Consider the following 22,368-nt stretch of genomic DNA (forward strand, 5'->3'; position numbering starts at 1 on the left):
GAGACTCGAGTGATGCCACTTTGTGGCCCCCAAATGTACATATATGATTTTTGCTTTTTGTTAGGCCGTTACAATGGCTTTGAGATGCGCTGACAAATCTGTAATTCCTCCGGCTGGAAACGAGGATAGATGTTGCTCCCCTTAGTTCGATAAATCGTTCCAGAATTTTTGCAAGCTGTTTTATCCCCTGACTGCCTGGCGAGTGTGTATTTGCTAAGCCCTGCCAACACCTTTCTCTTCCTCTTCCCTGCAGTGACAGGAGAATCTCCTCCCAGCTTATCAAAAGAACTGACCAGCTCTTTGGCAGGAGTGGGAGACGTCAGCTTTGATACGGATTCCCAGTTCCCTCTGGATGAACTCAAAATTGACCCTTTAACCTTGGATGGACTGCACATGCTGAATGACCCAGACATGGTCCTCACCGACCCCGCCACAGAGGACACGTTCAGGATGGACCGGCTGTGAAGTGCGGACGCCAGGAGCGTGGGAATGACGCTTGTTCCTGGAGCCCAGCCGAACTAGAGAGTCCAGTGGGTCAGTCGTGTCAGAACAGGAGCTGCCGAGAGCAGTAGCTCTGTCCTGTACAACATGTACAATGAGTAAAGCTTGTCGTTCTAAGCTTGCAGCGCTGCAGACCCCTACTCCCTGTCGCGCCGTATTTCACCCCTTATCCGCTCATTGCCATTAATGAGTAAGGAGTTTCCATCAGCCTTTTCCTCTCCAGAGCCCCCCCCTTTCCCCCCACCAAGGCTCCAGCGTTAAGTTGTCAGTTTATCCTTTTGCACTAGAAAAGGGGTGGTTTTGGGCAGGCGAGGAAGGTTCAGAGCCAAGGGCAAAGAGATTCTGTCGAACGAACCACGCCGGTGGCTGCTGTTGGAGATGGGGAGGGGGACGTGCCGACGGCACCCCCCCCTCCCTCCCCCCGATTCGAAAGCAAATCTCTGCATTGGCACCTCTGGGAGGGGCTGGGGGAGCTTCGGCGGTTTTGACTCTGCTTTGTGACACCTGCTTTGTAGAGTAAAACGCTGCTTCTTCCCTTCTCGCTGCGCCATGTTTGTTTGCAGGTTTGTCTCCTTGACTGTTGTCCTGCACCCGCTGCCTCTTCTCGTGCCCCGAGCAAACTCGCCCGCTTGGCAAAGCGGCAAAGCAGCCTGGCAGCCCGATGGCCTTTGTAGCTGGCCAGTCATGAAAGGCGACTGTAAACACTAGTTTCAAAGCTTTTTTTTTTTTTTTTTTAATATATATGTAATATATATATTTATATATATGTATACATATATATAGCATTTCTGAGCACACAAAAAAGTACTATAATTCATTACTTGATTAGCACGGAGGAAGGATCGGAACATTTTAAAGCAGCTAGAAGAATATAGGAGACTAACGTGCAGAGCATATTTCTAATTTTACTTTGTGAGAGATTCCTGGGCAACAGGAAGGGCATTTCTATAGCAATGCCTGGCTCAAGTCACGATGACTATTTTTTATTTTTTATTCTTATTCATTACTTATTCTGTTACCATTATTTATGATCTTTTTGGTTTTTTATTTAAGTATTTGGATATTAGGAAAGTAGCTAAACTACATACAGCCAATTGAAGCACTCTACATAATACTTGTACAGTACATCTTTTTGTGTTTTTATTCCAGAAATATATTATATATATTATATATATAGGTATTTTTAACTAACTGGAATTTTAAACAGATGTTGAGCAGAAGGAAGCCTAAGGCAAGTCTAGATGTTTTCCTTTTATATAGTCAAAATAGGGTGGCAGGAACTTAGATATTCCTTCTTTCACCCTGGGGAAAAAATAGCTTGCTCCACAGCAAACAGTACTGTATCCTCAAACAGGTTGAGATTCTGTTAAATTTATAATAGACTATTTCTGTTAGTCCTTGTTAATATTCTGTGCTGCGGTATAACGGACCGGTGAACAACACTTTATCAATGGAAGATTAAAAACAAAACAAAACACCCCAAACCCACAAAACCCAAACCATCCATTGACTCCAAATTGGTGGTTTCACTTAAATGTCATGGCTGAATTGATAACGATTCCCAGTGAACTGATAATGATTCCCAGATCTCTGCGCTTGGGGCTCTCATCACATTTGACAACACAATTAAAGATTTATCGAGAGCCCACCAGGCTTACAGCAGTTGCTAAAAGGTTGTCTTTGTTACACTGGAATCTGCACAGTAACAGAATCTAAGTCCAGGACCCTTCTCTTCAGTAGAAGTTACAAATTAACATTATTTTTAGGCTTAAATTAAAAATTACGTTGGGCCTAACACCCCAAACGTGAGGTGATCGAACACCTGCTAGAGGAAGGCATTTCCACGCAGCAGGGGTTGAACATCCCCATCTATTTTTGTTAAATACAGCCTGGATAAAAGAGCCATTCTAGTCTTCATTTCAAGACGAGTTGCGTTTTGTTGGTCCCCCCCCTCTGGCATGGTAGTTCCACATCTGCTCTCTCGGCTTGGTCTGCATCAGCTGGATTTGCTTTTTCATATAAAAACCTGTCCGTTCTCTCAGCTCTCATGACTTTCAAGCAAAAAAAAACAACAAAAAACCACAAAAAAACAAAAAACCAAACCCAACCAACCCCAAACCAAACCACCCTCAGCACTTCCACCCGCGCCCTTCCCCTGGCGGCAGCTTTGCCTTGCTGTTCCCCGCTAACGAAGGTCTGCGGAGGAGCTGGGCTGCTCTTAATGAGTTATACTAGGTTTCTGTGTGCTTCCAGAAATCCGTGGGACGCTGTCCTGAGATTCGGGCAAACACTGCTGAGCAGAGTCGTTGTTGGGATCTCTCTAATCTGGGTGCGTGTTTGCTCACATTTGTGCCATTAGTTGACCATTTGCACTAAAAACGTTTTGGTTTTGTTTTTGTTTTTTTTTTCTTTTTGATCTCTTGGCTTAACGTGTGTCTTTTCTTTTCGTGGTCCTCCCCATGCGATTGAAAGTTTATCCCGCATCTTCGTTGAAATTTGGGTTGTTTGGGCAGGATTTAAGCCCAGTAGTACTGGTTAACTCCTGGTGTCTGCTTGTTTCGGATCGCTTAATGCTTTTTCAGTTGAAGAAGGCAGAAGGGAGAGGTAGCTCGGACCAGGAGGATACACCGGGAGAACCGGAGTCCTTCGGGCATGGGTGGCTCCGAGTCCTTCGCTTTGGACAGCCGAAGGTGCAGTGCGAGTTCAATCCGCTTCTTGCAGTTTGCGTAGTTCCTGGATGGGATTTCTGTCTGTATCGCGCTCTCGTTCAAATGACTCTCATGCATGTACATTCTCGTTTGTGATCTATTTTTTTAAAACCAGAGTCACTTCGGAATGAAGCGGCCAAGCAGGAGATGTGATGCCTCACTGGAGACTTTTACAGGGAGCTGTTGCTAAATGCTACCTTCTAATTTTTTTTAAACGACATGTGTATATAAGAGATCTTGTTTATTAGACTTGTAAGTAGACATTTAAAATGGCCTTAATTTAAAAATAACACGTCTGGATGCAACTGTCAAAATTAGGGACCATCTAGTGGAGAGAAATCCAGGTTTTGTTCCTTTCCTGCGGGGCGAACGGTGAAGGGTGCTCTGGGAGTGGGAAGGCGCGAGCCGGAGTCATCCCGGGAAGCAGGTGACGGTTGTGTGGGACAAGATGCGCTTCACCCCCTGCGCCCAGGAGTGGGCAGGGAGAAGCTGCTTTGGGTACCGACCCTTTGAGAACCGGAGCAGTTATGGCAACAGCGCTTGCGTTTTGCTTCCCCGGCTTCCCGACAGTGTCGTGTGGGAGCTGCGCTTCGAGAGAGACGTTTCTCCCCCTCTCCCCATCAAGCTGATGGTTTCATAACGCGTGTTTGCGCGAGGCTGATGCGGAAGCAAAACCAGGCGCTGGGGTTGTCGGAGGTGAACGGGGAGCGGGTGCCCTGGTATTTTCAGAACCTGTAATTGTGATTTGGTTTGAAAATATAGTAGCGCCGTTTTCATGGGAAACGGCGCGTGAAGGGGTGAGAGCTGTTGGGAGCGGCTGGCCCTCCCCATCCAGGGACGGATGAGTGGAAAGAAAAACGATCACTTAGCAAAAAAAAAAAAAAAAAAAAAAAGAAAAAAAAAAGAAAAAAAAGTAGTATTATTTATAACTTTTTGAGTTAAATGATATTGAAACTGTCTGGTGTCTCAAAGGGTTACTGTCCAAACATACCTGCTGAGTGAACCCTACCCCCTCCCTACAACGTGTGTTTTTATATCTCTCTCTCTCTCTCTATATATATATATAAAAAATTTCCCAAGCTAGACTGTTGCATTTGCCAATACAATGGGGAAATAATAGGAATAAACCTTCGGTGTATAAAATACTGTGACTTTCAACAGAAAACCCCCGAAGTCCAGCTGTCGGTGGCAGTGCGGGTGGGTGGGAGGGGGGAGGCTCTCGGTGTACATAGCTTCCTGCATCCCCCCCCCCCCCAGCCGCCCCGAATGAATCTGCACAGGCCGGGGTCGGTCCCTCCCGACCCTCTCGGCTCACTACTGCTTCTGCATGGCAGTGACCACTCACCCAGCGATCTCTAACTGTGCAAAACCTTCCCTGTATAGAGAACCTGTCATTATTTTTTTTTTTTTAAAAAAAGGAAAAAAAAAAGAGGGGAAAAGGTTTCCAGAAAGAGGCTGCGAATTAATTTCAGAAATTGTCAATTATTTGTACGTTGTTATACCTTACTTTGAATTTAATTCATCTTAAAAAAAAAAAAAAAAAAAGTGTGCCTGAGACCCTCGGCACGAACCCAGAACGCTTACAGACGAACCTGCAGCTCAGAGAACAATCTGCCCTCTGCGTTTGCATAAAAGCAGCATCCGATCACTTACGGAATCATTTAAACTCCCCTCAGAAATAAGGTCTTGACTGCGCTTGCTTGTAAAAGCTTGGATTTCTGTAGAAACAATAATTAAGGCTCGAGATCTTGTCCCTTAATGAGCATGGTACTCCCCCTGGAAACCCCCTCTGTACAAGAAGGAAGAGGAAAAGCCCCCTCATCATCCCGTAGGTTACAATGTACGCTGTGCTTTCAGGAGGAAAAAAAAAAAAAAAAAAAAAAAAAAAGCAGAAAAAAAAAGCGGCGTTTATTCCTCTGAAAAATGGAACCCCCGTCACTGTGATGGCAATGTGAAAGCGCAGGTAGCGTTTGTTACGTGTGTCTGTTCTTTTTAAAAAAGAAAAAAGAAAAAAAAAATACAAATTTGTAGTGTTCCTGTTCTTTGTATTTTTAGTTGCATATTATTTATACTGCGCAGTGTAGGCATGGATTGCATGTCAGTTTTCTATGCGGGCACCATGATGACATTATAACTGTGTATTATAAATCATTTTTACCTTTTTAAACAGAATCATTGTGTGGAATTTCTATACTGCAAAACAAAAACACTACATTACGTACTATATTCATTTGTGTTATTTATTTTATTATTTTGTGGGGGGGGGAGGGGGGTGGTTTTAACTGTGGTGTATATTGCCTTATGTGGGCTTGACGAATTTTATCAAAATAAAGGCCTAAAGGGGTAAAATAACGTTTACTGTTTTCTTCGGTAAGTTGACTCGGGGAGGCAGCTGTGGAAAACCACGCGGTGGAGCGCAGGAAGGGAAGGGGATCGGTAGCGCAGAGGGACGGTGCGGAAGGAGCGTGCAGCCGAGTGCCGTGTTAACTGCAAGCAGGGAGGAGTGCGCGGCTGAGGGGGGATTCGGGTCTTCGTGCCACTTGGACGTCGGTAATCGCGTCGCAAGGATGAGGAGCCTTGTCAGGCCCGGCCACGTCCCTCCTACGGGTGCCAGTGTCTGAAGGGGCCGTGGCACGGCCGTCCTGGGGACCAGCCCTGAAAACCACCTCCCACGCCCTCGCCCCAAAGGATTTCACGCTCCCAGCGCCACTTGGAGCGGGGCAGCGCAGGCGCTTCGGGGAAGATCCCGATGCTCGTTCTCTGTCGCAGGTTCCCCGCTTCTGCGAGGCGAAGGGTCTGAGTGCGGTGGCTGTCTGAGGGTCACAGGTAACGAGACCACAGAAGAGGGCAGGTGCCTGTACCCCGTGTTCCGCGGTGCTGGCGGCGGGGCCCTTGGTGGCCGCTGGGTCCTGGCGCGGGAGGTGCCGTCGCGCCAGCGCTTGGCAGCTGCTTCTCCCCGCTCGGGTTCTGGCCCCGCCGTCTCAGAACCAGCTGAACCTGTTGCTGCTTTAAAGTTGCACGTGTCGTCTCGTAACTAAATAGTAGGCAAGGAAAGGCCTAAATAGCGTTGGGTTTGGTTTATCTCAGTTCTTTTTACTTTCAATTTTGCTGTTGAGTAGCTACAGGAGAATAAAAGTAAACGCTACGTGTTGGATTTTTGATGTAGGTTTTCTGCTTGCTGGAGAATCCCAGCGATCTCATGTTCGTGTTTGCCACTGTGTACGAAGGTCCTGTTTTGTTGTGGTTTAATTTAGTAATTGGCTCAGCTTTAAGGCGACATAATTTGGGGCAGAAAACCCACGTGGAAAGTAGCACTTGTTTTTTGGAGAGACAGAGGGAGGAATGCTCATGGTTCCTGACCTGTCTCCGGCTGTTTGCTGTCATGACAGACCTGCTGGCCCTCAGGAGCTGGTTACTGGTGTCGGTTTGGCTGTTGGAAGCGGGTCGCTTTGAGTTTATCCAGCTGCTTTTCCCTGTTTCCGAAGAGCAGCCGGGTAGGGGAGCACTGGGACCGCTGGCGGTCGGCACAGCGAGGCTTTACAGCGGCCCTTGGGCTGGAGGGACGGGCCCTGGAGACACGGTCGCACCCTGAAGCTTTCCCACTGTCCCCCTGTCCTGCTCTCCCGTTATCCCGTTATCCTGCTGTCCCGCTGCGAGGCACCTGCGGAACCTGCTGCTGCAGCGCTGGGAACAAAGCAAACACCTCGGGAATCGCTGCCTCTGGCGTCAGCAGCAGCTGCTGGGGACCTGTCACTGCGCGCTCTCTGCGCGCTCGCTGAGCTTCCTGACACGTGCCGCCTGCCACAGGGATTTCTGTCCCCACTGGCGCGTACGCGAGACTCTGCTTTCCCAGTGGCAGCATTCAGATGTTTTCTCACAACGTGACAATCGGATGGGAATGGAGGTGACAGTTTAGATGATTTTACTCTTTAATTTTGCCTGCCCTCAGCCTGTACCGGCTCCCAGACGCTGCTACTTTTATTTTTTTTTTTTTTCAAATGTGCAAACAGTATTTCCCCTTGGTGGCGGTTGATGCGTTCAGGCAAAAGGGATAAACCCCTCGGTGAAAAAATGAACCATAGTGGTGGTGGGAGCTGCCTGCGGGACAGCGCCACGTTGGGGGTAAATCACCTTTTGCCATCTTTCTCGGTTTTGGGAAGCTGGGATCTGCCATGTGAAAGCGGTTTGTTGTGGAGCATGGACACGTTGACTTTTGTTGCTGGTTCTAGTCTCATTTTATTGCGCTCAAAACTAAAAAAAATCATTTGAGCTGTCGGTCTGTGCCCTGGGAATGTTAATTACCTGTTTCCGAAAGCTGACACTTCGGTCCGTGCGCGGAAGGGATGGCGTTTCCCGAGCTGGTGGAGGGATTCCTCCTCTTCAATAAATGAGTGTCCGTAATGGCAGTCGCTTTCCGTGCCAGTGTGGGCTGGAGCCAAGGGTGCTTTTGTCGCAGGAGGCGACCTGGGCTACTTCTGGAGGAGTTCGCCGGTGCCGCTGTGGCAGAAACCTCCTAGGTGGGAACTTAATCCGGGTTTATTGCGGGGAACCCGGGCAGACGTGCCCTGGCTCTGAGCGAGCAGCTGTGTTTGTGTCAGCCTGGCTTTTGTCGGTCTTAAAATTGTCAGGTTTTTAGTGTCTGTCGGATCGAGGTTTTGTTTTATAGTGTTTTTCTTCATGTTGCATGGTGGATGAGGCAGGATGAGCTGGGCTTTGCGGCGCTGGGACCTGCTGACGGGTGACGGTGGCAGTTGTGTGGCAGTCGACGTGTTTGCTCAATGTTTTCAAAACCCTGAGAGGCTGAGGGGACGCACGCAGTTAACTCCGCTCTCACCTTGCTTTCGCCTCCCAGCTTACCCGAGCCGTTAGAGAATCCTTCGATAAATAAATGGGGATGAGCAGAGCTGGGAGGGCGCCGGGGGCGCTCGGCACGTGGGTGGAGAGGCCGCGTCTGCTCCCGGCTCTTGTCTTGGAATATCCGTTCTTTGAGCAGAAGCTGTTCAAGCCTCGTGACCCCAGTTAACGAACAGGGAGGGCATCGCTCGGCTTTGAAAGCATCTTGAAAAAGGAGACAAGACCAAAACGGTTGGTGCTTCTGCTGGAGAAACGCAGCTCTCGGGGGCGGAGGTGTTGTGGAGGCTCCTGAGTCCGTTCTGGCCCCGCTCTTGTCGGTGGCAGAAGCCCAACTGCTCCAGGCACTGGCACCGGGGTTTTGCCGGAGCAGAACCGTTGGCTTGATGTTCTCTGGGGCCAGTATTTGCCGCTGCGGTGGGTGGTGCTGCCTCCGGGGCCAGGGCAGGAGGGGATCGATCCGTTTGTGTCACCGTGAGGCCGCTGCTCTCGGAGCTGGGGGACGGCGCACGCGTCACATACAGATTTCCCCGGCTATCGGCTCCGGTTCAAACTTTCGGTATCGAATAGAGCTACAGCCTCGTGCGGATAAAGCTTTGCAAGGTGTCAAGGGCGCCCTGTTCTGCAAGTGAAATGAAAGGGTTTTTTTTTAATTGCGGTTGAGATTTTTTTAACGAGGGAAAATGCAGGGAAATGTGTGTTCTGCCCCTGGGAACGTTACTCTCCACCACATGCAACTTGAGCTACATCTTTAAAGATGAGTCCGAGACCTGTGCAGATTCATCCACCCTTCAGTTCTTCCCTTAATGTGCAATAGAAGGGGGGGGCTTCCCCCTCAATACATGTAAATTTGTCACGACTGAGTAACGGCGAAGGGGAGCCTCGGGTAAGGCTTCGGCTGGTGGGCAGAGGTTTCTATTTGTAACAAATCTCGACGAAGCTGTGGAAGTAGGGCAGGGGCTGCGGCGGAGGCAGTCGGAGCAGGGGTCGTGTAGAGCGAAGGACAAAGCCAGGTGACAGAGCGCTGTCGGCTCTGGGGAGGCGCCAGCTCTCAGCGCGCTGCGTCGCCCTCCGCCTTTGGAACTGCTCCATCTGTACGGGGGGGTGTAACGTTCGTTTGTACGTGTGCTACGGGTTGTTCGATCCGACCTTTTTATACCGTGGTTTAGGAAAAAAAGGGAGGAAAGGTCTCTGGTTATAAATTAAGAGCTGGTTTCTGGAACTGGAGTCGTGGAGTTGTCGGAATTTCCTTCAGCAATTTTACAGGCTTCAACTTGCTCGTAGCAATTGAGTTGAATTATACCCTACAAAGGGCAAATTTTTTTGATTCAACAAAATCTGCTCTGGCTATTTGTCGAGAAAGAAGAGCAAGCAGCGCTCCCACAACCTTGCTTAGGTGTAATGTCCCGAGCCTCCCTTTCGAAAGGAAAAGACGAAGCTTGGGCTCGATTTTGGAATTTCTAAGACATTAAATATAGAGAAGATAAATAGGTAAACCTTCTGTCCTTGCAGAGTAGATGATGAATATAAGAGTTAGATGATAATACTTGCGGGGCACAATGTCGGGGGGGAGGGGGGGAGGGTATAGGGCTTGCTTAAACAAAACTTTCGTTACTTACGGGATCCTGACTATTCATGGCATGAGCATCAACCCCCTCGGACGATAACCGCGTGTACCAGTATACCCTGTACACATCCACCAGTCTCTGGTCGGCGTTATGCAGCGTAGTAATTAAAATACTGTATTTCAGTTAGCTAGTAACTAATAAGACAGTAGGTAATGAGGTTTTATTTTGGGGAGGAATTAGAACTTTTAGATACTTTTTCTTCAGACCTTAACGGAGCCCCCATCTGTGGAAGGATTCCTTGTAGAAGAAGTGGAAGTTAAATGTAGTAGTACTCATGAAGGGAAAGTTTGATTTTAATAAAATTAAATACAGCTGCTTTTGGCAGCTTCTCTCACAGACTGGCAGCTAAAACAACTTTGTGTAGTTCATTGAGCTTGGGGAAAAATGTCAGATTTATGCATTTTCAGAGACAGTATAATATACTGTTCTTTACAAGCTAAACTTTTTCTATTAAAATAATTTGTGGATTATTTCACTGATATATGCAATCCTATATTCAGCTACAGCGTTGGTGGCACAGGAACTCTGGAAAAGTTGTCCCTGCGACATAAAAGTTTTATTTATTGTGTTTTTCTATAGGTAAAGTGGAAAACTGAAGTTGGCTTTAAGTGTTTGCAATCTGAGAAATGATGTGAAAAAAGCAGCTCAACTAAATGTACATTCTTTTCAATCTTTTCTTTTTTGTGTGAAGGCTTTTGTCTTTGTATCTTTGCATTATTTGTAAATGAAATGTAATAAAAGTTCAAATGTTTTTGTCTCTGGCTGCTTAGCTTTCTCTTAGTTTCATTTGTCGTTTGTTTGCTTTTTTTCCTGATGGTTTTCAGTGTCGAAATATTGGTTTTCAGTGCTCGTGGTTGTAAAGAAATAGCGAAACGAGATTCTTTTGATTAGCTGGGTTCTTACAGCTAGGAGAACTGCTCTGGCTCGCTCTTCAAGAGGGAACAGATGCAAAGCGTTGTGCGAAGGCTCGGGATTTAAACCATCTCCTGCACTTTTCCCCGAGTCCTGAAGCCCCGGGTGACGCCGCGGTGGCCAGCTCTGCTCCGCTCCGCTCGGGTCAGAGCCTGGCCCCTTTCTGGGTGTCTTTGGAGCTTTCTGGGGTACGGGGAGTCTGTCTGTTTGAGTTGCTGGATTTTTGCAAGAGAAAATGAGCACGTAGACGTTGAGACTTGCCTAATTAGCCCGTCATATGTGCGTGCTTTAACGAACTGGGTGTAGATTTCACCGCATCTTGCGTTAGGTTGGTCAGCGATGAAGAGTTCTGTGTTCCTAAGGCAGCCGGGAGGGAACGGGCAGTTCCCCCTCTGCTCGGGCCGTTATTTTGAACGGAATTAATCTTTTTCTGATGCTGTTTTATGCTTGTCTGTTGGAAAGGTGCATTTGCAATCACTATTGTGAGCCGGGGCCGGGTTTGCTGGGGAGAAGCTGCCCTCAAACGCGCCACCTCTGCCCTTACCCACTCTGGCATCGGATTCTTACAAGGGATAGAAGGGCCCTGCGGTACGTACAGCACCCTGTGGAGGACGTGCTGTACTCTGGCCTGCCTCATGGCAGAAAAAAACCTCTCTGGGTTTTTTTTTTTCCTCTTGGGGAAAGAAAACTTGGTGGCTGTTTTCCTGACAGCCTTGGAAGGGTGAAGGGAGATGTGCTGGATGTGCTGTGATCACAAGCAAACAGCCTCTGAAGGAGCCAGTTAGCGAGACCGGGGTTCCTTCGGCAGATCTCTGCCTACGCTGCTGCCTCCGGAACGGGAAATTCAGATGCACGGAGCTGGGGAGACCCGCACTGGGTGAAGTGCAGCTTCTGCCATCAGCTTGCCGAGAGGAGAGGAGAAGCTATGTTCACACTTGGCTCATTTGGTAACATCAAACAGAAGCAGCGCGTCCAGTGTGGGGTATTTATCGCTCGGCCGCCTCCCGGAGCGAGCTCCTGACTCCCCGGAGCGCGCCTTCAGCTACTCAATGGGAGCTGCCTGCTGAAACCACGAGCAGGTCGTCTCCTGAAACCATGAGCAAGTTTCAGTCTCATTAAGGTGAACTGCTTACCTGCAGCATCTTGCCCAGTCTGGCCTTTCCTGGCTCTCTGGGCAGCCTGGAATGCTGCTGGGTTATTGGTTACCTGGAAGAGACGGGCTCACAGCAGCTTCGAGGCGATGGGATCACAGCCCCACTCTGCCTGCTGCTCCCAGCTCGGGAGCACCCGCGCTGCTACCGGCCTCAGCTTTCCCAGTTCCTGGGCTGTTTGTGGGAGCTCTGGCATGGTGTCGTAGGACAGGTCAAGCATAAAGCTTTCACTTATCGCTCCAAAACTGCCGCTTACAAGGAGGAGGTAGGACACTAACTAGAGGGAGGGTCTTGAATGACAAAGCGGCCCGTGCGTGTGCGCTGTGAACGGAAATGTTGATTCAGCCGAGGGCTCTCTAGCTGTGCTATCACTTTCAGCTTCTGAGAGCTTCTCTGTTACACATCTGTACCGGAAAAGTTTCAGAAGAGGAAAAAGCAACATGCATGTGACCAAGGAGAAGTCTAGTATTTATTATCCAACATTCCAAGTATTTATTATCCAACATTCCAGAACAAAGATACTCTCCTTAAAGTGCTTTTTTTTTTTTTTCATCTTTTGTGAGCAAGTCGTACACAGGCTGCTCTCTGTGTCCTTTTCAGACTAGTGCTGGGTTTGCTTTGCAGTAGGTCTCAAAATGGAAAACAACATTCACACTCGAGAGAGCCTTGGAGTAGGGAAGAGATTCCTGGGAATCAGCCACACTAAACTTACTCGAACAATTCCGGCTACTACAGGTAGCTTCTCAGCACATCTTTTTCCATGTAGCGTAGAAAACTAGTGTTTACAGCAGCACGGGCTTCTGTTCACACTTGCTGCCTACACCTCTGCCGTTCCAATAGCTTTTCGTAGCGTTTAAAGAAAGTTGCTGTTGTAGGAAAGATGCCAGATAATGCGTTGGCACGTGGTGCTGTGCGGAGGGCAGTGGTACGTTACTTACAGTTCTTCATACCAGAGCAATAGTGGGGCAGCTGAGTACAGTTTTTAAAGCAAGTTGGGCTGGACAGACGTTTAAATCTGAGGTTAGTCTTGCTGAACTCTAAATGTTTCATAGTCTTCTGGAATGGTGTCTGAGGAGGACGAGATTAAAGCAAATCGAGATTAGAAGTAGAACCAGAAATGAAAAATACTGTAAGCTATGTTGCAGATGTACGTGTAGGCTATCCATGAACTAGTGAACGTCTGGAAAGCACAACGGCAAAAACTTCTGCACCTGACTTTCCAAACTAACTCACCATTGCAGCGATAACGCAGGTTTGACCAAATAATGTTCTCTTGGGAGAAGCAGAAGACTCCCAGGCGTCCTCCTCGCATGGTTGTATCAAGGACAACTCCAGTGTCTGCTACTACTTCAGGGCCTTCATAGAAGCGAGCTCTAGGGGAGAACAAGCACATGTAGGACAGGAACAGAAGACTGATGCACCCTTGTAGAAATCATCCCTCGGTCAGACACTCTCCCTTTACCACAGGACTGCACCAGAGATGCTGCTTTTGCGTGTGAAACTTGCGCTCAGCCGTGCAAAGGTAAACCCCTCACCTGATGTAGCCAACTTGCGGCCGATGCTGCAGGAACCAGCGGTAAGATGTCTTGTCCTTCCAGCCAGAATTACGAGGGTCTTTCCACAGCAGTTTGACCTGGTCCGTGGTGTCTCCGGTGTGCCAGAGAGAGTTGCGGAGATACTCACCGGGGCCTGTTTTAGACTTCACTGCCTAAGACAGGGAAGAGACCAGTAAAATGTGCAGATAAAGGATTGACTGACTACAGCTCATGCCCCGCTGTGTGTGTCTGAGCAGCACAGCTAAGGGAAAGGCCAGAATCCACTACTGAATTCTTTTTCAGTGGCTTCTATACCTTCAGTTGAATTCCAGGTTCTGCTACTGCTCGGAAGGGGTTTGCCTGCCAATATGTCTGTTCCATCTGCTTCCACATGACCACGTAAAAGCTGGAACTGTCCTGGTAACCAAATATGAAGCCAGCGTAGTCATCATCTGTGGCAGTGTTGACGTGGAATGTGCCCTCAAAGTCCACTCCATTGAATGCCGTGTAACCTGTAAGTGGTAGGAAAGACAAATACTTTGTGTTCTAAGACAAAATGTAGATCCATTTCTTTCTGGGTTCAGATGGGGGAGATGGATTTTGCTATGCCAAATCTGGAGACTCTGCCTACTACAGAAAATATTTGCCCAGGAGGTAGATGGAATCATCAAGTAGGGTCTGAAGTATTTGTAAAAGCTGTACCGAGAAGTATGCAGTTAATAAGTGATAATTTTCCAACAGGACAATACTAAGTGCCTCACCTACAGCCAGGCCAGGATCGCTGTTCATGGTCTGGACAATTTCCATGCCCTAAGAAAGAAGAATGTTGACTCGTTAGTGTAGTTCCAGACCTACTACCTTAACTTTTGTTAAGTGACCAGGGGAGAGGCTTGTTTGGTACAGGCTTGTTCCCACTGGAGCCAGTAGCCCATCCTGGAGCAGGCTCCTACCTGGTTGAGGACAATCCAGTTGGGGTCAATCTGTGCGTCGCCCTCAGGGTCCAGCACAACTGTCTGGAAGGCCCGGAAGTCTGTGAGTGTCACTTCTGCGTTCTCTGGGCACACATCGATTCTGTCAATCACCATGTCTCTGTCAAAGTCATCTTCACAAAGGTTTCCCACGCCATCACCTGAGAGCACAGGAAGAGAAAAGGGAGTCACAAGCTTTCACAAATTTCTCCTACCCCTTGTACCCAAGTCTTACTCAGCTAGCCTTTGGCTAGCACAGTTTAAGGTAGCCATGTCTATGCAAGGTTAGGAGGTGTTCAGAGCACCGGTACAACTTCCTTTAACTCAGTTGCAAAGTAACTCTGAGGCTTCTCTTGCTTGCAGACGTGTTGTGAACAGAAGAAAGACCTCAAATTGTAGACACTTTGGGAAGAGAACTTCTCCCAAATACAGTGCTGGTGTCAGGGTTATTGGACATCTGAAAACGATGTGGGACTGTCTCGAGTCTATGCTTAATTCTAAAGTCTTAATGCTTTTTGTCTAAAGTCTAAATTCTAAAGTCTAAAGTGCTTAAAATTCTGAACTCCTCTCTAGCTCTAGAGGTCAAACCGAAAGGCATTGGCCACCAGGAATGGACCCCTCCCCCAGGCAGAGCTGATGTGCATCCATTTCCCTTACCATCTGAGTCTTCTTGGCCAGGGTTAGGGACAAGCCGGCAGTTGTCAGGACCTGGAGGTCTCTCATCTGGAATCCCATCATCGTCGTCGTCATCGTCACATTCATCTCCCAGCCCATCGTTGTCTGTGTCCACCTGGGAGCTGTTGGGCACTGATGGGCAGTTATCCCGTGAATCTTGGTGGCCGTCCCCATCACTGACGGAGAAAATTACAGGGAAAGATTATCTGCTGGCACGTGCTTTTAAAAAAAAAAAAGGCATGCAGCACCTTTCTAGGAGCTGGGATCCTCAACAGTAACAGCAGCTGGTGATTTTAGCCTTATGGAAGTCTTAAGCTATCAGTTATACCAGCAACAGATCAGAAATATTCCTGCTGTATGTGTAGCATATGAACAAATCTGCAAGCGGCAGCTAACGACAAGCAAGCCTGCTGCCAGCAAGCTTACCTCCGTGAGCTTTCGGACGTACTGGCAAGTTCCTGAGGTCTGAAGAAAATTCCACCTCCCTTAACCTCTCTTTTTATCGGATAAGGCAAGCCAGGCTGTCACAGCGTTGCCAACGCATGCCACCTTCTCCCTCCATCCCCAAGATTTCATGCAACCTAAGCGTAATTTTTGCAGCTAGCTCTCACCTGTCCTGGTTGGTGTCACAGACGTCTCCCACTAGATCGTGATCGGTATCTTTCTAGGAAAAAAAAGCAATAATAATTTACACTTTCCATAGATCAAGAGGAGGATTAGGCAGTAAAGAGAGCAGAGAGGTGTTAGCCTCAGTGCCATAGCCATTCTGATTGAGGACAGAGCTGGCAACAGTGGGAGAGTTCCTTCTGCAGGATTTACAAGCTGCCCTGATGAATTCAAGCAGCGCTATTTCTAAACACAGATGAATGGGGTAGGAAGAGAGACGTCCAGAGTGCAGCACTTCCTCTCCGAGTTATGCTTCCACATGCCAGGATGTGTGATCCCGGGGGGGGCTGTACCTTTTGTACTGCAGGCTGGCAGCTAAAATTGGCAAGAGGCCATCTTGGGTGAGTTACCAGGTACGCACGTCTGAGGCAGACGATACTGTCTTCAGTGAGAAAAATGAACCCCTAAGACTGCAAAATGGGAAGTGCTTACTTACCTGGTCCGGGTTACTGACTGTTGGGCAGCTGTCACACACATCTCCTACTCCGTCACCATCGCTATCTTTTTGGTCAGGGTTAGGAACTCTTCTGCAGTTGTCCATTGGGTTTTTGATTCCTGTAAAACATGTGAAGGGGACCCATCAAGGCAACAGGGCTAGTAAGCTCTACGCAGCCAGATCTCTTGGGTCTAAGAGATGGCAAAAATCTAGGACAGCTGAATTCATGTAATAAAGCAATTTCAATTTTTGTGTATACTTTACACAGTTTAAATTACATCTAGCAGTTACGGAGGACAGAAGAGATCAGCAGCAACTGATCTTAAAACATGCTCCACCAGACTGCATTGTGATGGAGCGCATGTGATCTGAGCGTGCTGTTGCACATGGCCCTGAGAGGAAATGTCCTTGCCTGCATTCCCTGGGGAAAGCCAAAGAACTGAAGAACATGGCTCCAAACTGGGATCCTATCTGTGGAGGAATGAGTGGCCAAGGAAGATGAAGCTGTCTGCAGTTCCCTGAACCAAGACTGTCTTTTCCTCTGTAAAGCAGATGTCTATATAATTATAAGTCAAGGTTAATCAAGGTTAATCTTGGCTATTTGACATGGAAGATGTAGACGGTGCCTTCTCAAGGCCCGAGACAGGACAGGAACAATCTAATTGGCAACCTGTATGACTTCGCTTCCTACTCCTCTGCATTTACCTACTACACCAGCAAGTCATGCCAGCAGGGAGCTACTTGGCAGGATGTAGCCAGACCCAAGCAGCCCTAGATGCACTGGAAATACTCTGTAAACAAATAAGTACATCTCAGACCAGCAGCAGTTTTGATTTCTGGCTTTTGAAAGCAGGCTTTGTGCAAATACAGCATCAGTAGTGCACAGACTGTTTTCAAAGCCAGCTAGGTGTTTTTTTGCCCCAGAAGACACCTCTGACACATACTGCCTTGAGCCAATAGCTGCTAACAACTCTGGTATTCCCATACTTCTTCATAAGTTTAAATTGCAGCACAAAGTAGTGTCCTTGTCTGGACTCAGATCAGTTTGCATGGTACATCTTTCTTAAGTCTGACACAGGTTTGATGTGATTGTGCTAATAAAAAATTGTTAGCACCATCCTGATGATCAATCTTTAAACCCTGCAAGAGCTGAACTGTGAAGGATGCTGGGTTGATCTTGGCATCTGAAGAGCTGAGCTGTGCTTCATCCCATCAGAAATTAGTTCCGCTCCTGTAGAGCTGAAGCCTCTGAAGGCTGGCACCTGCCACAAGGCTCTCCAGCTGGGTGCTGGATAGCTCTCTGGTTCTTAGGTCAGTACATCTGCTCCTCTCTGAGGATGCCCTCCAGCAGCTCTTACCATCTCCGTCCATGTCATCGTCACACTCGTCTCCCTTCCCATCGCCATCAATGTCCCGTTGATCATTGTTCTTCACTTGGCGACAGTTGTCACAGGCATCACCAAAGTTATCCTTGTCCGCATTGCGCTGGTCTGCATTGCGTGTGTACACGCAGTTGTCCTGTGGGAGAGAGGGACTGGCTGAGGGGAAACGTTTGGCAGCAAGCATGCTACTAAGGAGTAAGAAAGATGAAAGTTCTGAGGTATGTGACCAGCTGCTCTGAGAAGTTGTTTTGCAGGACCTCTGGGTACACTTAGGTATGGAATAGCTTAAACATGAGAATTCAAACCTCAGCATTCAATATCCCGTCTCCGTCAGCATCATCATCACAGGCATCTCCAATTCCATCCCTGTCTGCATCCTCCTGGCCAGAGTTGGGGACAGTCACACAGTTATCCTGAAAGGAAAGCAACAGAGGGCCTGCTGGGAAGCTCTGCATGTCCTTTAGCCTGAGTTCTGAAGGTTGGGCAGGGTCTCACCAGCACCCAAGGCCCCCCCTCAAATCAGAACTGCCCCGTTCTGGTTAGGCACTGCTTCCAGCTAAACAGGAGACAATTACCTTGCGGCACTTTTTGTCAGAGCAGCGTTGCTTCTCGTCAGGGACTCCATCAATGTCCGTATCCTTCCCACAGACATAGCCGTTCCCTGCCCACCCCACGAGGCACTGGAAGACAGCAGATAAACAAAATGAGGCTACTGGTGAGTCCCCTGATGGCAGTATGCCTCCAAAATTGAAGGCTTTCCATGAGAACCAGCACAAAGCATTGCAAATTCAGGTACGCAATGCTCTACAGGAAAAATATTATCTGGAAGAAAGATGGATGCTGTAAATAGCATTTTAAATAGCTGAGATACAAGCTCTGTGCTTGTTCCTGAGATTATAAAGACAGATGCAGCAGCAAAAGTTCTTGGCTCCAGCAGGTTGCTGAACAGTGCCTCTCCCTACTCAGCCGTGTGTAATGTTTCATGACTGACAAATATATAGCGCTTCACGGAAAAACAAACAAACAAGCAAACAAATAAATCCCAACAAACAAACAACAGTGGATCTGAGGTGCCAGGAGCGGTCCAGCTTCCCCGGAGAGCACGGAAAGAGGCCCTGCCCTGGCTCAGGTGGTGGTGGGGAGCAGGGCTGCGCAGGGAAGGCATGCTCTCCAGGAGAGGGCAGTGGCAGACCCAGGAGAGCGAGCACAGCGCGAGGGAAAGGGGAGCCAGCAGCCCCCAGGCGCAGGGAGGTTCCCCCCAGGCGCAGGGAGGTTTGGCCCTTACCACGCAGGAGAGGGACCCGTCGCGCTCCACGATGCACTGTGCTTTCTCGTGGCAGGGACTGATTTCACCATTAGGGCAGCGCCTCACTGTCTGGCTCTTGCAACCAGTGACCTGATCCCCAACGAAGCCAGGTTTACAAGCCCCGCACTTGTAGGATCCCTGCAAGAAAAAGCAATAGGGAATTAACTAGAACGTCATTCCCAGCAAACCTTTGCTGTAACCTTCCTCAGCGGCTGGACTGCCACAGCTAACAGAGGCCCCAGAGCCTGGGGAAGAGACACCCATGTGAGGCTTTCCCATAATATTTACCCGTGTATTGATGCAGATAGAGTTTGGGACACAATTTCTGGCAGCACCTGTCTCACATTCATTGATGTCAGTACAGACCTGTCCGGGAATGATAAAATAGACATTAACTTCACTCTTAAACAGACACCACATCAGATTAGAGGATTAGGGCATCACTAGATGCAGAAGCAAAGCTCCTGTCACACCTTGCTAGGACCCACAGCTCAAGGTTCTCCTTCAGACCAGCTTCAGTCAGATCCCAACAATACTCCTACCCCCCAGCAAGCTGGTCACCCTCTACAGAGTCACCAGAGATTTTAGCCTGGCAAAATAGCTTAGCTCTGAGCTGAGCTGTCAGAGTATCTCCTTACTGTAAAAGGACAGAAGAGAGTCAATGGAGCAAGAAGGTCACAGACTGTGTCCTATGACCAGCTAGCAGCTCTCTAAATAACACAAGCCACATGCCGTTCCTGCTTTTGGCAATATATTCTTATAAACCATACTAAGACTAGGCGGTTGGGTGTTTTGTTTTTTTTTACTTTAATCTGCCTACAGCTGTCAGGGAAGCGTTGGGGCAGGGGGGGCGGGCAGTAGCTGCACAAACTCTTCTGTATCCTAGTGCGAAGGATTCTCCAGTCTGGCTTCAGAGCCACAAATGTGTCAGAGACGTAACATTCTGTCCAGCATAAATTCAGCAGAGGTAAGGTCTTGGAGTAGAGGGCACACTGCTGCTGATGTGCTGGGACATCGTTGGCAAGCCTCCTCTCACTGCGTCAGGCTCCCCCCCAGCACAATGCAGTCATCTTGCATTTCCCTCCCATTTCTTTGAAGGTGCCAAGACCTTTGCATTACAATTACAGAGGGGAAAGAGTTAACGGCTTCTGAAGGATACAGAAATGTTTCTGAGCCTTACCTGTTTGTTGGCCCTGGCATAAGCTAGTCCAACCCCTTCGACCATTTGCCCAGTGAAGCCAGGAGGGCAGGGATCGCAGCGGAAGCCAGGGGTGGTGTTAATGCACTGGACCTTTGGGAAGCAGGGGTTTGCATTGCACTGTAAACAAGAAAAAGGTTGTGCAGAACTGTGAGGCAGGCTCGTTCCACGCCAGCTGTGAAGGCAGCTCAAAGCAGGCCTTGCTGGGTGAGATCCAGCTATTGTACTTTTATTTTTAAAGAATAAACCAAAAATGCATAGAAGTTCCTGGCTTTCCTTGCGAGTGGAAAATGCAGTTTCCCCATCTCAGTTGTTCTCCCAAGTTCCAGTATGTGCAGACAAGTAAAACAAATCAACTTTCAGGACTAATTCTTCTTAGGTGACATCAATTGCCCAGGCAAAGAGCTGGCTTCACTGCACACTTTCCTTCCTGGCAGTCTCTGAATCCAGAGAACTGGATAATTTCTTACACTGGTTTTGAAAGACAAGAACAGTTGTTTGTTTACTTCTCTGGGAAGCAACAGTCTTTCCAAAATTGCTATTAATGCTTGCTTTATTTTCTCCAACACTTCATTATTTTCACTGAATACTTATGCTCCGTACCAGCAGATGCATTACAGTAATACAGTGGTTCCCACATTTTGGTGACTAACAGATTATCATCAATCTCAAAATCTCTCATGGACCCTTTTAACTTCAGCAGGTTTTTGAACTGAAGTGCCATGGAGGTTGTATGGTTTTGCAAGGCACTTAAGAGTTACTTGGTGGACTAAGCAGTGAGCACAGGACTATGGTCTGGGAACCACAGAACTAAGGAATCTTATGGACACGCAGAAATAATGGTTGAGTAAAACTTTGCAAACATGCAGAGAGTAAACTTGACAGAATGCCACACGTTCTAAAAAAAACATAAATTAAACAGTATCTGCCTCACAAGGTTTAAAGGCAGAAGTAAAGCAAGTAGTGTGGTAAGATTTATTGTATAAAGGACTATTCGGGAAGCTTTGATTCCATTCCACACATAATAAATCTTATCTCTAACAACTCATCAGCCTTTAGCTCAAAAGATTGTAAGACCAAAAGGGACTGTTCTGGTCTTCCAAACTCGCCTTCCTGTGTGGCACAAATGAAAAGATTTATTTTGTTGGAGCCCATGTATCTTTTAGAAAGAAATGCCTAGCTAGACTGGATATAAACCCAACATGGAACAGAGCTTAAGGAGGGCGAGATCCAGACTTCCTTCCATTGAAATGATGTTTCTGTTGAACTTCACCTCCTAAGGGAATTGCAAGACTTTTCTTTACAACTACAAGATAAACGTGCAACACTCCAACAGGAGCGAGCCAGTTTTGTAACTCCCAGCCTGTTCTACTCGTGTTTTACCTCATTGATATCTGTGCAGTGGGACCCATTGCCTGAATAACCTGGGGGACAGGGTCCGCAGCGGAAGCCAGTGCCAGTCTCAGTGCAGGTCACTCCAGGGAAGCAGGAGTTCGGGAGGCATCTGTTAAACTGTGTCACAGTGATGACAGGGCCTGTCACCTCAGTGTGCATGCCTACAGGACAAGAGGAATGTTAAGAACAGAGCTGTCTCTGCCAGAGGCTATCATCAGGTGGTCCCATTGTTTCAGAAGATATCAGTGTGCTTCACACCCCAGACATTTCCTCACAACCTTTCTGAGAGCTGAGCAGTTGTAGCACTGTTTTGTAAACAAAAATGAAGCCAGAAGCAGCAGTTTGACAGATTTCTGAGTCAAAGCAGGCAAAAAATAGATAAGCAACCCCAGAAGTCTTAGCTCCCAGTCCAAAACTCTTGTTGTGCCACCCTCCTCATTGGTGTAATGCCCTTGCTTGTGGAGTCCAACAGAGATTGGTTCTCTCCTTGGTTCCTCTATAACTACACCTCAGTGGTGGCATGGACATTTGGCTAAAGCAGAACCCACACAGGCTTAAATCTGGGAAGCATTGTGGAGGGCTGTCAGCCAAAATCTCCGCTGTAGAAGGCAGGCATGTTAAACAGGTCAGCTTGGTTCGTAGCAGGAATGCACTCACATCAGGCTCACGGAAGGCTCTCATGCCATAATGTTATACATAACATGCTACCTGCTGTCTCCACAGGACTAGGAAACCTCACATCATCCTGACAGATGAGAAATCAATCTGTTATGCAGACATTCTAGGCTGGAACACAGCAATGTGGTCTATCTAAGCCCAAAGCATTATGTGTGATGTGTAGGAAAGTGTAACCCATGTAAAATGCTACTGTAGTCCTATCCAGAAGCACTCTGAACACATCGAGCCTGTCCCCACACTGCTGCACACCAGCCTTCCTTAAAGGTTTCAGGCCAAATGCCAGGTTTTTGTCCTTATCCTCATGATAAGGACAGCACAAGAGAACTTGCAAAATTAATCTGTATGAGATGCAGAACTTTACTGACTGTGAATAACTTT

The 22,368-nt window shown here is 47.9% G+C and overlaps 2 protein-coding genes across 11 annotated transcripts in view; one reads left to right on the top strand and one right to left on the bottom strand.

Annotated features, from left to right (window-relative positions):
* CRTC1 (CREB regulated transcription coactivator 1) overlaps positions 1-1,976 on the top strand; it is a 46,675-nt gene extending 44,699 nt beyond the window's left edge. For all 5 annotated transcript variants that reach the window (XM_056337323.1, XM_056337326.1, XM_056337327.1 and 2 more), the window contains one exon: positions 254-1,976. In XM_056337323.1, coding sequence (XP_056193298.1) covers positions 254-465 — 212 coding nt within the window. In that variant the 3' untranslated portion in view covers positions 466-1,976. The remainder of the gene's footprint in view (positions 1-253) is intronic.
* A 10,220-nt stretch (positions 1,977-12,196) lies between these two features.
* COMP (cartilage oligomeric matrix protein) overlaps positions 12,197-22,368 on the bottom strand; it is a 37,391-nt gene continuing 27,219 nt past the window's right edge. For all 6 annotated transcript variants that reach the window (XM_056337307.1, XM_056337306.1, XM_056337303.1 and 3 more), the window contains 16 exons: positions 21,301-21,473; positions 19,900-20,037; positions 19,008-19,085; positions 18,699-18,857; positions 17,989-18,093; positions 17,719-17,826; positions 17,390-17,549; positions 16,032-16,150; positions 15,541-15,593; positions 14,912-15,105; positions 14,237-14,415; positions 14,048-14,096; positions 13,602-13,798; positions 13,287-13,459; positions 12,985-13,124; positions 12,197-12,819 (listed from right to left, as the gene is read on the bottom strand). In XM_056337307.1, coding sequence (XP_056193282.1) covers positions 12,773-12,819; positions 12,985-13,124; positions 13,287-13,459; positions 13,602-13,798; positions 14,048-14,096; positions 14,237-14,415; positions 14,912-15,105; positions 15,541-15,593; positions 16,032-16,150; positions 17,390-17,549; positions 17,719-17,826; positions 17,989-18,093; positions 18,699-18,857; positions 19,008-19,085; positions 19,900-20,037; positions 21,301-21,473 — 2,072 coding nt within the window. In that variant the 3' untranslated portion in view covers positions 12,197-12,772. The remainder of the gene's footprint in view (positions 12,820-12,984; positions 13,125-13,286; positions 13,460-13,601; positions 13,799-14,047; positions 14,097-14,236; positions 14,416-14,911; positions 15,106-15,540; positions 15,594-16,031; positions 16,151-17,389; positions 17,550-17,718; positions 17,827-17,988; positions 18,094-18,698; positions 18,858-19,007; positions 19,086-19,899; positions 20,038-21,300; positions 21,474-22,368) is intronic.

This window comes from Falco biarmicus, chromosome 4, assembly GCF_023638135.1.
Source record: "Falco biarmicus isolate bFalBia1 chromosome 4, bFalBia1.pri, whole genome shotgun sequence".
In the NCBI taxonomy this organism is placed as follows: Eukaryota; Metazoa; Chordata; class Aves; order Falconiformes; family Falconidae; genus Falco; species Falco biarmicus.